The sequence below is a fragment of the Gallus gallus genome, chromosome 8 (assembly GCF_016699485.2).
Source record: "Gallus gallus isolate bGalGal1 chromosome 8, bGalGal1.mat.broiler.GRCg7b, whole genome shotgun sequence".
Lineage (NCBI taxonomy): Eukaryota > Metazoa > Chordata > Aves > Galliformes > Phasianidae > Gallus > Gallus gallus.
This window is the reverse complement of record NC_052539.1, coordinates 18,523,670-18,539,037: the sequence shown is the minus strand read 5'-3', so window position 1 is coordinate 18,539,037 and position 15,368 is coordinate 18,523,670. Positions and strand designations below refer to the sequence as shown.

Below are 15,368 nucleotides of genomic sequence, written 5' to 3'. Positions count from 1 at the left end.
TTTAACATCAATAAACCGAATCGCTGAAATCTTAATGGTCCTTTAATTGACTTGATAAATCATAAAGATCTTTTAATGACTGTTTTTTCCTCACTTTAAATTGAACTTTGGAAAAACTATGAATACTGAATTCTGTTTCGTTTTATGACCTCTGCCTCTATGCCACTTGTATTCCCTGAAATACCATTTGGAAGCATTTCTTGTCCTTCATTGTTATTTCACAGGAAATAACCTACCATATGCAGTTACATAGCTAAGTGAGGAAAACTGTAGAAGTTTACTTGCTATAGATAAGCCTTATTAAGACTAGACTTACATAGTACCTCATTCTTTAGTACATTTTCTGTATGTATGAGGACTATACGTGAGAATTTTTGTAGCTATACTTGTCAGACTATTAAATCAAAATGAAAAGTCAAGACATTCACATTACTGGCATCTTTGGGTACAGTTTTAAAGCAAAAGACCCTCAAAACTTTAGCTTGATCAGAAGCCTTAAATCCTGAAGTATGATTGCATTTTTTTTCCCACTGCTGATTTTATATGCAATGTATATTAATGTACTTTATTTTAAAATACTTCTTTCTAAAATGTGTTTTATGACCTAAATCTTACAGTCAAAATGTCCTGTTGGTAAAACAAACTCATTGCTATTGATATTTTTAACTGACATTCTTGAATCTGTCACCTCTTTACCATTTAAAAAAAATGTTCATAAGTATTATCTGTTTTTTAAACAACAGCGAATAAAGGAAGGAAGCCTTATGGACCAAACCAAAATGATCTGCGTGGGTGATCACATAGAGTCTATAAACGGAAGAGATGTGTCAGATCTTCGGCATTATGAAGTTGCCAAAATGCTAAAAGATCTGGAGAAAGGTCGGGTGTTTAAGCTGAAGCTGATAGAGCCTATGAAGTCATTTGGTGAGTGTTGCTTGGCTGTTTGCCTTGTTCCCTGGATACTGAACTCCCAACATTGCACTCCACTATAAGTTTGTTTTCAGGCAAGGTAATGTAACCGCTGCAAAAAGAGAGGAACATTCTATATATAGAATACATATACATATGTATATATGTATGTATATATATATGTATATACATATGTATATATATATAGATACGTATATCTATATGTGTATATATATATATACGTTTCTTTTTCTTGGAGTGGGAATTTTAGGAATGAATTTTCTTCCATCTGCTTTCTCCAGCAGTTATCCTGGTATGTGCTGACTCAGAACTGAGTCTCAGTTGCTCGATTTCTTTGCTACCACATGACAATGCAAAACAAGTGCAGGAATTGTTTCATAGCCATGGTTTTAAAGCACGGATCATTTCACTGATCCTCAAACTTTCTTCTCTGTTTTTATTTTCATCTCCTATATATGAATCCTGATTGTCCGTGTATTGGATTTTTCTATTTGTGAGCTTTAGTTGGGACTGAGTTCTCTAATGCAGAAGAATGAAGCAGAGAAGAGTCTGGTATTCCCCAGGGCACCTCCTTGGCTGCTGTCCCCAACATTTTGTTCACTCTTTTATTATACTTAAGGTATACTTACCACTGAAGGAAAGGAGTTAGACACAGCTCTGTCTCTACCTGACACCTGACTGCTGGGTGAAAGTGATACTTACATAGGGCAAACATATACCTCCTGCTAATACTTATGTACATTAATTTTATTAATGTAGTAAAAATAAATAAAAATATGTTGAGTTAGCTTAGGGAGCTAACATAGAGATTGAGTTCTGATTTTTATTCTCTTAGTTTTTGATTTGTTTCTCCCCTGATCCATGCATTATTTTTCCTTAACAAAAAAGTAGAGAATACTGCTGCATTTTAAGTATGTATGACTTCATGCACACTCAGTGTCTTCACCACGGTGGAAAATGTTTGATTTTTTTCTTCTTTTTTTTTTTATCTGTTAGCAGTTTACAACTGCTGTCATACACCAGTCTTGACGCTTGGTGTCAGAATAACAGCAGAAATTGAAACCGAGAGAAAATTGAAGATTGCTTTTGGTGCTTCTGCACAGAATATAATGTGTCTGTAATATCACTGGATTTAAGTTAATACTCCTGTTAAGTTTGTGTGTTGTAATATACTTCAGTGCAATGTGCATACGTACAGTGTTGCAATTAGCAGTACAATAATATCTTTTTAATATGGGTATTCAGGACTAAGCCTATTACATAGTCTGTTTGTAGAGACTGGGGTAAATCAGCATTTAATGACTTGAACTATTATTTAATAACAGTTATTTTCCTAAGATGATTAAGGTACCTCTTAGTCTGCTGATGATATAGGGAAGGAATCTTGGTAATTCCATGGCAATACCTTTTGTCTGACATTAAATTAAGAGGGAATTAGAGCTTTTTGGACAGATTTTTGAAAGCTGCATATATTTTTTACTCTACAGAAATAAGCTTAAAACTCCCAATGTCCAATTTGAGACAGGTTAAGAATACCCTGGCTTTTGCCTTAGGTGCAGTTGAGCTTTTGGCACAAATTTGTATGAGATGGTTTATGCTGCAGCATGCCAAGAATAGCCACAAAGGAGATGACAAGATCCAGATCCTACTGGACAAATAGATGCAGGATTCCTGTTAATTTCAGCACAACCTGGTTACTTTATGTTTGTAGAGGTGTAGGAATGAGGGACAAGTCTCTGTCAAATTACCAGCTTTTATTTTCCTTCCTATTAGCGGAAAGTGAATACAAGCGTAATTTACTGTTTGGATATCTTCCTACCTTGTGTGCAGATGCTGCACTAGCTGCCCGAGGCAAGGCTTAAAGTACAGAATTGAAGACTTCTCTGAATAAGATTTGTCCTTACCAATCATAAGCTAGGCTTCAGTGAATTGGTGAAAAATTAATAGAAACAAAGCAAAGACAGCATAAGGCAAACTATAAATTTAAATGAAAAAGAAAGCTTCTATGTTGACCAGAATGCTTTGGTGTGAAGTATTGCAAACACAGGTTGTGTAATAGTTTAAGCTTCTAGTGGTGACAGAACTAGAAAAATATGTATATTACATCAGGAATGGCCTTTTGAGACAAATTAACAAATATATAGATATTAAATTTCATTAAAGTTCACATTTCAAGATTTTTTTAGCAGAATAGTATAGGCAAAATGCATGCAGCATAAGTTCTTCCTAAAAGTAAGGATAGTCTGGAGGATAAACTAGCACATTGAAAACAATTCTACAAAATTCTTTCTTGTACTTTCCAAGTTAACTGCTTAACTCCTGAGTTAATAAGTAAATTAAATCCTCGCCAATCCTGAATGTGAAATTATGGCTCATCTCAGCCTTTATGATCTAGGACGTATCTTATGATTTCATACTCAATTTACTAACATAATAAACAAGGAAAACTGAATTCAGGTAAAGAAAACTTAAGATAAAACCAGACATTCTCTTCAGGGATTTATTAGGTGTGAAATCCTGACCTTACCGAAGCCTGTGGAAAAACTCCCACAGGACTACTTATGGACAGTTTCATCTGAGTGACTGATAGTAATCAAATGGTTTAGCTTGAAATGAACAGACCTATTCACCACTGTATGGTTCATTATCACACATTTTGCTGTGGTGTTTTCATCATAGCTGAAGTAAAGAATGAAAATGTTGCAAAACTACAGCTGCCATATAGTCTGCCTATGAAGAGCAGGGTAAGTCTACATTTGGGTGATGACTTTAGATGTCATCTGCTAAGTACTTGTGGTTTTTGTAGAATATGAAAGTAAAATTATATGAAATGCACATATAATACTGAATGCAATAAGGTTCAACAGATATATTGGTCAATAGATGTCCCAGCTTTGGTGTAGTAAAAGTGATTATCAAAGTTTGAAGATAAGAAATTGTCAGCAAAGCTATATGGAGTATGTAGTTAATTTATGTTTTAGATGCCTATTGGATGTTGATTAGAGTTAAAACTGAAGGTAACAGCGAAGCAGATGCATTGTAAACATACCATATACTTAGTTTTGTTTGTTTGTTGTTTGTTTGTTTTCTTTTTGACTTTAGAAAAGGTGGCAGCAAGGTCCAAAGGTGGGACTCTGACAGAGGCTAAAATCTCCAGAGGGAGAGAAACACTTCGACTGAGAAATAAAGGCCCTGCCACTGTGGAGGAAATGGTATGGTTATTTTGTGGCTTTTCAATAGTTCAGTCTTCTAGCACCCAATTTAGTCTTCCCGAAGGTTTTTAAGGTAAAGCAGGAAGGGAAAGTCCACGTTACAAAGTTTGTGGGACTTACGGTGAAGACTGTTTTCTGCAAAGAGAAATATTTACACAAAGTTGAAGGCTAGGAAAGATAGGATGAGGCTGAAGAATCTGGAAATAGAGAACCTTTACCTAGATGTCTAGATGGATGATATTAAAGAGTATTAAACCTAGGAGTTCTGAAAAGAAGGAAGGAGAAAATAAAAGCAATAGCTGAAGATGTGTTTCTGTATGTGACACCACAGAGCGTATTGGGCTAGTTTAAGCATGGTTGTTAGGAGAGGCTAATAACTTTTGTTGACGTGAATGTGTGTAAAACCAGGAATAGTGTTTGGAAGAAGAAATTTTTCTTATTTCAGGTTCCTCTAAAGCTGATGAGGCTTTGATAAAGGTCTGTATTGTCAGGAGTTGAAAGACCTGTGTTTTGTTTGGTCAGTATAAAAGTTATTTAGTTTGAAGTTTGTAGGATGATTTTAGTTTGTGAAAAGAAGGGAATAGAGAGGGATAACGTGATTTACTTTTAGGTTTTGTACGTCTAAGCAGCTACAATGAGAGTGAGGATAAGCAGTAGGCAATTTCTTGTTGTTTTAAAGTCTGTGTAGGATATAATAATACTTTTGCACTTTCTCTCCCTTATTGAAATAAAGCTGTCTGAAGTTGAAGAAAAAGCAGTAAAAAAAGTGGATGAACTTCTTGAAACGTATATGGGGATAAGAGATATTGAATTAGGTGAGTTGTAACAAATGCATTACTATATGATTCAATAATTTCTCATTTTATCTAGCCTATAATTTATAGAGTGTTTCAGTCTGTGGATGTAAGCAAAACAAAACCTGTCTAGAATGTAAACCCAAAACCTTGCTTATATTTCTCCAAGTTGATAAAAGGGGGAATTTCTCACTACAAGCCTTATGATGTAATTAATCTTCTTTCTGCACGCTATCTATACACCAGTTAATAATTTATTTAGTTATTTGTCATTAATTAACTGTCACTGCCATTCTCTATGGCGTATATTTTCTACCAGAGCTTGTATGTGAGGCTGGGGGATTGTTAAGGTCAAGCATATCAATTTGCCGTTTTTCCTCCCCCTCTCTCTCTCATTCCTTGGCTTAGACGCTTTAAAGGAGATCACTGAAGTTAGAATCTGAGACCTTTTTCAGCCAAGGAGTAACTATTTAGCAACAGGATCGATAGAGTAATTGCAGATTTATCAAATTCTTTAGAGCCTGTTTACTGAAGAAACACAGGAAATCTTTCATGACATTTGCTAGCTTTAAAATAATCAATTTATAGTGAAAGGAACTGATGAAGATCAGTATTATAAGTTCCTTAAAACTGCACTAAACTTGCGCCTGCATCTGTTTCTCTGTTAATCTCACACCAACTAAATATGAACTTCCATTTGTAAGCGAAGAAGCTGTTCATGTTCTGTGGTCTAGCTGACTAAGAATTGCCAGGGTGGGAGCAGTGGCTGGGTGCAGTCCTCATGATACTGTTAATACTGAAACAAAGGCAGAAGTTATTTGTTATCATACTATCAAAAATCAGCCAAGAATTAGGAAAGGACAAATTAAATGGGAAGCAATATTGAAAGAAAGCCTTTATGTGAGAGAAGTGGTAGAGGCAAAGCAGAAGAGGCGATAGGTCTGGCATGTAGCTAAGGGCAAAGCAGAATGGTTGGACAGGCAGCAGTTAGCAGACAGGAATGAGAACAATAGAGAATAATCTGAATAACCAAAAGTCTTTTGCCAGCTGCTCCTACTGGCAAGCATCTTATTGGCAGCTCTACACATTTCTTCACAGGAAAAATTGTAGGTGAATTACTATTTGTCTCTCAGCCTAAGGTAAAGGTGGGCTTCCTGGCATGGAAGCGAGAGTGAAGCTGCGTAAAACTAGATAGTGCTGTTTTGCATATGTTAGCCTCCCAATTCTAAGGAAACTAACAGTTCTCAAAAATTCTATTCCCAGCAACTCTAGTACATGATGCCTCTGGCATGCAATATGCTCTCAGGAGCCCTGGGTGGTGCTGACTGACCCTCTGTTTAGGCTTACTGTGAACAGTCTCTGGCTCAGGCTTCAAAGCTTCCGAGACTTGTGCCAGTCACCCCTTCTGGAGCTGTTTTTGTCCTGCAGCTGTTGCAAGCCCCAGCTTGATCCAGTCTTCTGAAGGCTTCTGTCCTTGTTAGTTACATCCAAGGTCTCCATGCCTCTTGCCCCATAGGAACAAGTAGCTCTTGTTTTGGTATCTGTAGCCCAGGATCCTGAGGTTGTAGGCTAGAGTTTGTTTTTTGGTTCTTCAGGGTATGCTATGCTCTGCTATGCCACAGGATCGTGAGTTCCTGTGGGAACTACTGTTCCCTTTCTTCGACTCTCACTATCATAACAGGTTCTTGTACAGTCGACTGAAGAGTTCTGTTTGTAGCGAAAGCTTGGCTCTGCTGGTTGCCAAGCACTTGATAGAGTCCTATGAATTCTCTGATATTTTTATATATGTATTTTAACAGATCTAATTTCCTTGCATCTTTCAGTATGTAGCTTGGATAGTTCTAAAGAATGCTTTTAAAAAATGCTCAAAGAATGAACAGGTCTTTGTCCTCAAAGCTACTCTGTGCTTCCCAACTGGGTTGTTGGTTTGCCTTTTGCCTCTTTTTTCTCTTCCTCTCAAAAGGCTGTTAAACAAAGAGAAATTGTCATGAATCAAAGCCTACAGGTTTACCTAGCTCTGGGTTGCATCCTTGAAGCTTCTTGCTGTTTCTTGAAGTTCAAATCTTAGTCAAGGGCCAATGGTGATGGCAAAAAAGAAAGAAAAAGTTTTATCACTTTTAAATAATTAAACAGCTCTAGATCTCTTTAGGAAAGGAGAGCTAATCACTTGTCATAAATCTGTTCAATTAACATATGTCAGTTTTTTTATATACTAGATGTGATCAGTCACCCATGAAGATGAAATATGAGGATTCATTCAGAGAATGCCAATCACTGCTCAGCTAGAAATTTCACTCATTACTCAAGCCAGATTAGTTGAAAATGCAAGTCATCACAATGCGACAGCCGACAAGTGATTAAGATCTCAATCATTGCTAACTCCCATGCACTTCTGTTTGTCAGAAGCTCTGGTTGTCAGTTAATATTACTTTTTCATCTCCATTAAAATGACACTTCCATAGTGAGATTGAATTCTGAAACAGTGCCCCAATTTTGAGCCAGAAGTCAGAGAGAAGAGAAAGAAAAATAATGTAAAATTATAGACAGAATTAAAGATGAGATAAAGCCCTTAATTTTTGCATTTCTAAGTATCTTGGCAGTTTCAAGATTGGCTGACTAAATATACGCATGAGCCTCTGAGTTGGAGGAAAAGCTTGGAAATTGTTTAATGGAACATCATATTTTTATCTTTTGGGGGGGAGACGACAGATGGTTATTTTCAGGTATCTAAATGCTGCTGAGATTTACATACCTGCTTCATGAATGCACTTCTACCTCTATTTTACTGAAAAAAATTGGCTTAATTCATAGAAGAGACATTTGGCTCTGGAAATGTACTCCTCAGCTTCATGCGTACGTTAGAAATTGGGCAAAGATTTCAGCTTTCTTTAAAATACAAATAAATTAGTGAGGGCTGCTGAAGATTATTCTAAATCTTGTCAGTGTTTTTTGATAGAGGAACATGAACAGCTGATTAATTGAAATAGCTCAGAAAGTGGTGTAAGTGAAGAATTCTTATGGCATTTATTTTTAAATCCGTGAATTGAGGTAAGCTGTATTTGATATCAAAGACTGTGGATGGGAGAAAGCCTGGATCTACAGTGCTCAACCCCAGAATGCTATCAGTGGAAAAAACTTTCACAAAAGGGTTTCCTGTCTAGGTTGAGATGTTCCAGCATCTTCTGGTCACTCTTCATCCATAAATATTTGTTCTATTTCTATGCTTTTGGATGATTGTTTCCTTTCAGATATTCCTTTTATGTTGTCAGGCATTACATACCTTAGCATATTCTCCAATTCTGTTTAGAAGAATTCAGATCTACTTTTCAATTTCTGGTTCTGTTTTTCCAGCTTTCCCTATACTCAAAATATGACTATATTCCATGTAGTTTAAGCTTTTTCTCACATAAGCTTTCATTCTTGGATCACCTGTACACCCCAACATTGCTGGGATGTACATTTGTATTTTGAAATGCTTTGAATGAAGTGGTATTCTCCTTGAATCTGTTGCTTTCTTTGCCTGTCACCAAGCTTAATTCTCCAAAGGATTATATTTCTCCAGTTTTTGTTCTGTGCCCTTCAAATTGATTAATTTGTGATGATGTTCAACATGAAGCTAACACCAAGGTATATTAAACACTGAAAACTTTAATGGCATGCTTTGTTTTCTGTCATATTGATAAGGAGTATGGATGATAATTTTAGCTCTTCTAAAGCTAGACTAATATATGTTACCTTTTGGTGAAAACAAAACTTCTGATATCATTACAGCTAAATACTGAAATGTCTGTTAAGGCTTCTGAAAGATATTTTTTTTCTGAAAGTGACAGAAGAGGATATAGGTGGCAAAAACTGCTGTGTAAGGTGGTTGTGTTCTGGGAAGCCTGATAGTGAGCTTCCTTGCTTAAAGCTGAGAAGACAATTTCTTTTGTCACTTTTGAGTTCACTGAACTTCTCACATTTTATATGAAATTTTCTTAAGTATGAGCATTGCTAGCAGTGGGATTTTAAAACAAATTTCTGAAGACAATGGGACTATCTAAATTGTCAAGAAAAATATTCTCTGTATTAGAATAAAATTTATGCAGTCACTTATTGTGCAGCTGTCATGAGAAGCAGTGGGGGGAAAAGGGGGAGTGGAGCCAATTTGACATGGAGATGTTGTCCTCTGAGAGCAAGTAAAGTTCTCTTCCAATTGCCACGTATCTACCAAATACCCTTGAATTAAGCACTTTTTGCCTTGGGAATTATGCATTGCAATTGTCACCACGTAAACATGCGTATTCTGCACAGAACTTTCCAGCTGTGCCTCTGAGGGCATGGATGCCACCCCATGCATGAGGTAACTGCCCAGAGGGGTAAGAACGTGTACACTGTGTGATAGAGTAACCAGTCTAAGTGCTTCTGTGTGTATGAAACTAGCGAAATATAGGGTTCATGTTTGCCCATTCATATACATCGGTGATAAGAACTGGTGTGACAACGCCAGTAGGGATTGCTTCCATCTCATACTGCCGTTTGCTGAACGGTAATATAATGCTGCTGGCACTAGAGGTCAGCACTACGCTACTGAAAAGGTAGGCAGGAAGCAGGAAGATCTTGCACTTTCTGCATAAACTGTATTCTATCGTACTGGGTGAATTAGGGAAGAGCAGTGTACGCTAACAAGTATAGCTCATTAAGTGTAGTGGTAGTGCTGATTGCAGTTGTTCAATATGATTGTAAACGTTTTTATTTGAGGCTGCTGCTCTCAAATGGCTGTGACATTTTGACTTACGTCACTTCATAATTTGGGAAGCTCAATATGTAAAAAGCCTTGTGTTTGAAGTAGCGTTTTGGTTAATGACTGTGTGATTCTGAAGTTTTAACTAGGACAGTTGAACTTTAGTATAAGAATGTGTTATCACTGCTCTTAGTGATCACATGGCTCTTTCATGTATCAGTTTATCTCCAGAATTCCTTGCTACCACCCTTTCCACTGGAATACTTGTCTGGATCCTCACTCCTTTGTTTACTACCTTCTTTTTAATATCTTAAGGAAATGTGTCCAGGCATACTTTTTATGTCTAAATTGTCTTTCACCTTGCACATCTTCTCTCCCTCCAACCTTGCTTCAGTGTCTATATGGAGTGGCTTTGTATCCTCATTCGTACCAGGAAGACTGCAAAGGTTAAATTAAGCCCTTCACCTCATTTTTTCCTTCTACACCGCTCTGAGTCAGTATCCCAGGGACTTCATGGGGGATGCAGAAAGAATCCACACGACAAGGATAGGTTACTTGTGGTAGGGAAAGACATCTTGAGTCCTTGAGATCCTGTAGTGTTGCCAGGAGTATGGGTAAAGCTTAAGCTTCCTTGAGCACAGCAGTTTGTTTGTCAGACTTTGGGCTTCTTTGTGGTGTTTGGCATGGAGATCCTGTTTGCAGTCTCACGTCTGAATGTAGTTAAAACTGAAACATTGAATTTCTTCAGAATTGCTGTTGCTGACGTCTACAGCGTGGCATGTGGCTCCAGTTTGCTCTCAGCTTGTTAAAAGTTTGCATAATAACCAGCTCTATTTTCCTGACAGTTCGAACTGTCAATAAACAGTTGCAGGTTAAAAAAATAGTATTGAATACACATTAGAACAGGGAAAGTTTATTTTACATTTATCAGTGAGATTTTGCCATTCCAATACCACATGCTGCATGCATTACATAGTAAGTATGCAGTAGACTGTTGTACTGAAAATGGTCTTCTGTGATTTCAGGACTTCCTTCCATTTCTCAGGCACTGTAATACATGTTTTCCACTCAGTTATCCCTCTAAAAAAAAGGCTAGAAGTTAAGTCCTTCACGTGTGACATTAGCATTTAATATGTTCGTGAAGAAGGTGGTGGTTACTTGATGTATAACAAAAGATGAAGAACAGCTTGCAATTTAAGGCAGGTGTAAAAGGTGACAATGAAATAAATCAGACTATGATTCAGGATTTCATCTATTGTACAATGTAATTTTATTTTTTTTTAGTATGAGCAGAGGCTGTGGAGCAGAGATACAGCTCAGAAAATAAACTCGCTCAGCCGTCCTGTTTGTGCTGAGTTGTTCTGTTTTACAGTCTTCTGCATTCCTCAAACCAAGATAGCCTACTGGCTTAGCTTAGCTTTGCTGTTCTCTCCTGAGCTGACGTCTTTCATCTTTTCAGGAGGTGCAGGTGCTGTGACAGAGAGCTTTGAGCCCTCACAGCTTTCCTTGGTGCTAATATCCCTATAGCCACTGTTGAGTGCTATTTGTGATAGACTTGTAATTTGTCCTGGAATCTGAGGAGTTGTTCAGTGGCTAAAGCAGTTTCCAAATTGAAGTCTGAAACTTGATAAAGACTGATTCTCGTGTGTTCATCCAACAATTTCTCCTGCTAAACAAGATATCAGTCTATCTCTGTTTCATAACGAATGATGTTCTGCTCTTTTTTGTGTTTTTTTTTTGACACTGTGCATATGTTGAATGTAGTTCATAGTTTTTGAATTATTTTTTCCTGAAGTAGAGTATTCAAGTGTTTTCTCTATCCTTTTTTTTTATCACTGCTCTTTTCCAAATACAGGTTATACTTAAATTTAGGAACTGTTTCTAGCTGACTCATACTGATTTGGTTGCGTGTATCTACTGCACAGGTTATATATTATTTTCCCATGTTCAAACTTTTTGTAAAAACAAACAAACAAAAAACCCCAAACAACAACAACAACAAAACCACAACAAACTTGGCTACTTTAAACTCTGACTTGCTGGGATCTTTTATTTGTTGTTTAGAGGGGGGGAAGAAGCATTTGAGTATGCCTTTCAGGTCATTGAGCCTACATCAAACTCATTGAAGTTGGTCGTGCATTAACATGGGTTTTGTTATCACAGGAGTCTGCTGTACCTTGCCTTTAGACCCATGCTTCGTATGTAGTAATGAATGGTGAACATAATTTAGTTAGAGAAAAATGAAGACTGGTTGAATTAACATCCCCCAAACAAATAAAAGAATATGTAATGAACACTCCAAGGAAGCTTTCCCATTTACCCGAACATAATGTATCTACTGTGGGGGAGGGTATATAAATATTAATGAATTTAATTAGTAGGTAAGTAGGTGAGCTTTAAATCCCCTTAACACTATTGGACTCTGAAAACTCACAGAAAATATCTTGGACAAATGTTAGTTGTCACTTCCATGAGAATATTTTTTTTACTTTTTGTTTGTTTGTTTTCAGCTGCAACAATGGTGGAAGCAGGAAGAGACAAGAAAAACCCAGATGAATTTGCAGTGGCATTGGATGAAACTCTTGGAGACTTTGCATTTCCAGATGAGTTTGTCTTTGACGTGTGGGGTGCAATAGGGGATGCTAAACAAGGACGACTGGAATGAGAATTGTGAAGTGTACCATTCTCAATTCAAAAATATAAAATGACTTTGAAATATGTATGTCAGAATACAAATATTTTTATTGATATAAATCTGGGGTGCTCTATATAAGTATTCTTATCAGAAACTTTATTTTACAAAGGAAAGTTTCTAACAGAAAAAAAAGATAAACCCAGAGGTCTAACAACTGCACATTTAAAATGAACATTTAATTTACGTGTAGAAATCACTGAGAGGAGAAGGGTCAAGTAGATGTATTTATACATGCATTTTATGTACTCTGGTATCTATTTTGAGGAGTGATAGATATATACAACAATATTTTTTGGATTATCTTTTTTTTTTTTTTTAGAAAGATTTATGAACTTGATTTAAAAAAAAATAATCAACAACACACTGCAGTTCTCTGATCTGCTGGCTCTTAAGTATTCAGGTAGGCCAAGAGCTGTACTGTTTGGCCTGGGTATAGACTTTTCAGTAGACAGTGCTGAGAAGAAACCACCCTGCCTCTGGAGAACCCAAGTACAGGAAAAAGTACATTCCTCTGAAAAAAAACCAAAAACCATGACTTTAAAATGAAAATGACTTGCTCTCATTTTTGATCATAACACACACTGCCTAGATATTTCTGAAACGATTTAGTAGCAATGCCTAGAGCGGGAATCTGTTGCTTTATTCAGATGCCATATTATCACAATAGCTACTGCATAATAAGAAACAAATGTTAATTTTGATTACTATTCACATATTTGGATAATGTCTGTGATCTGGCACTGGAGACTGTAGTACATGACTAAATGCTTCACTGATCTTTGCATGTAATAAACACCTTGCTGAAATCCTGTGAAGTTCCCCCTTTATCTTGTCTGTTGTTTTTTTCAGAATGGCAATGTAGAGATATTTAAGAAGGTGCTCAAAATCAGCAGATGTAACTGTATGATCACAATTGCAGTTTGGATGAAAATGAATGTCTAAAACTTCAATTAGCATCATTTTATACTTTAGGATTTCAACTTATACTGTACATAGATGTTTATTTTTAACTGGTAATGTTTTGCTAATAAATCTCAGATTGTTAAAAATTAACTGTCTCTTAATATATCTGCTATGTCTGCATTTATCCTCCTGTTCACTCTATATTTAATGAAGAGCAGTGTTTTGTTTTTATTTATAACTGTATTCTTTTTCAGTTATTACTGTGTTAGGTTTTAATCAAGACAGATACTTGCTAATTTATGTGGAAAACATAACTTTCGAGAGATAATTGTAGCAATCCTGATTTTTTGGAAAAAATATATGCAATTTACATTTTAGCCAAATAACACATAATGAGTGTCCTTGAAAATGAAATTGAACAAAAATATGGGGCCTGACTTGGAGTCTTGTAAATGCTCTTCAAGGGGATTGTCATCAATTTTATAAAAGCCACTGTGAGTGTTTTGTTCCTTTATCTCTAATCTAAGGATAAGCTTTTGTGTGATATAAATGTTCATTTTTATGAAATGAGTAGTACAGAGATGTAGGGAGATTAGACATTTTATTGTATTTAAGAAAGTTCATAGGTGTCAAAATTGCATTGTACGAGTGCCTTGTATAACCAGTGTTACCAGGGATGAAATATGCGTGTACCTTCAAATAGGCATGATAATTATGAATTTCTATATTCAATACACATATATATATTTATATATTCAATACACATATATAAAAATTCAAGCTATTCTCGAGTTATGAGAAGTAAGTATAAATAGTTTTATTAGAAAATTTGTTATTAAAAGGAAAATAAAGAAATTTGGTGAACAGGTGATGAATTTTCTTTACATCCCATTGCTGCAATGGGACCACAAGGGAATATTTTGAGAAGTGCAATTTTAGAGAAAAGAGTACAGGTTGAATAGCTTTTGTCTGTATTTAATAACAGTGAATCTGATCTCACAATCTTCTGCTGCAGTTGACCACTCTCTCTGTCTTGCACAGGACTCCTCTAACTGAGGTACTTTTGGTAATGAAGAATTTGAGTACTGTGGACCATATCGTTCTTTAAACTTCTTTTAGGTGAATAAGAAAATTGAATTGTCAAGAATTAAGTGCTAAAAGTTGGTGTTGCTTCTGTGTGAACTTTAAATTCTTTTACATAAATTCAAGCTCTGAAAATGTTTGAAAAAGTTTATAAACATTAATAGCCATAATCAATATGGAATTGATTACAAAAACTAAAGAATTCCTTCTTAAAGAGCAATGCACTATATAGAGTTGTATTACAAAATAATACATAAAATATTATCTATAGCAGATAACTCATCGTGTGTTTTGGCTATTCATTTTATTTTGAAAAATTAATGCTCAAGAAATATATCCTTAAACCATAGTTTGTCTTATTACATTGATTGAAATAGCAAGATAATCTCTGAAACACTCATGCGCTGATCTCTCATGTCATTTATGGAGTTTGCTGCAGAACTGAGATTTAAATAGTGATGGCATTTGTACTAACACTTACTATAATAAAGTATGTTGATATATCTTAATTTTTTCTGAGTTCACATTTGCTCATGCACTATTTCCAGCACGTATGGCATAATGACACCAGTACCAAATTTAATAGATCGCTTGCATTTTCCAGCTATGGATGAGTTAAGATGCCACATGAAGATCACACTACGTTCTAAAGTATGGTAATTAACTTTTGCTCTTTGTAATTATTTCTGTAGGAAATTGATGTTGTTTTACTAATTATATACAACCTGCAGATCTATCTAAAACTCAGTCAATAACAACAGTGAAGTATTCGTATGCTTTGTAGGGTGAAAATATCACTACATGTAGCTATGAAAATGTCTCAAATTCATTTGAAGTTCTAGTCAACATAAGTACTAATCAGAGTAGCACTGTAAGCATCTGGTTCTTAGTATACAGAATTATCAAATTATCTAGGGTAGAAAAAACCTTCAGGATCATCAAATCCAACCATAATGCTGTCGGTGGAGCTGGATAGATGCTAAATAGTCCTTTCTGCCTTCATCTTTTTCTCCCAGAGTCTCAGGTGG

General features: G+C 35.9%; 1 protein-coding gene across 5 annotated transcripts in view; it reads left to right on the top strand.

The window, feature by feature from the left end:
* Positions 1 to 13,407, top strand: part of GIPC2 (GIPC PDZ domain containing family member 2) — a 54,063-nt gene extending 40,656 nt beyond the window's left edge. For all 5 annotated transcript variants that reach the window (XM_046944807.1, XM_422385.8, XM_046944806.1 and 2 more), the window contains exons 3-6: positions 744 to 924; positions 4,033 to 4,142; positions 4,876 to 4,957; positions 12,170 to 13,407. In XM_046944807.1, coding sequence (XP_046800763.1) covers positions 744 to 924; positions 4,033 to 4,142; positions 4,876 to 4,957; positions 12,170 to 12,324 — 528 coding nt within the window. In that variant the 3' untranslated portion in view covers positions 12,325 to 13,407. The remainder of the gene's footprint in view (positions 1 to 743; positions 925 to 4,032; positions 4,143 to 4,875; positions 4,958 to 12,169) is intronic.
* The last annotated feature ends 1,961 nt before the right edge of the window (positions 13,408 to 15,368 follow it).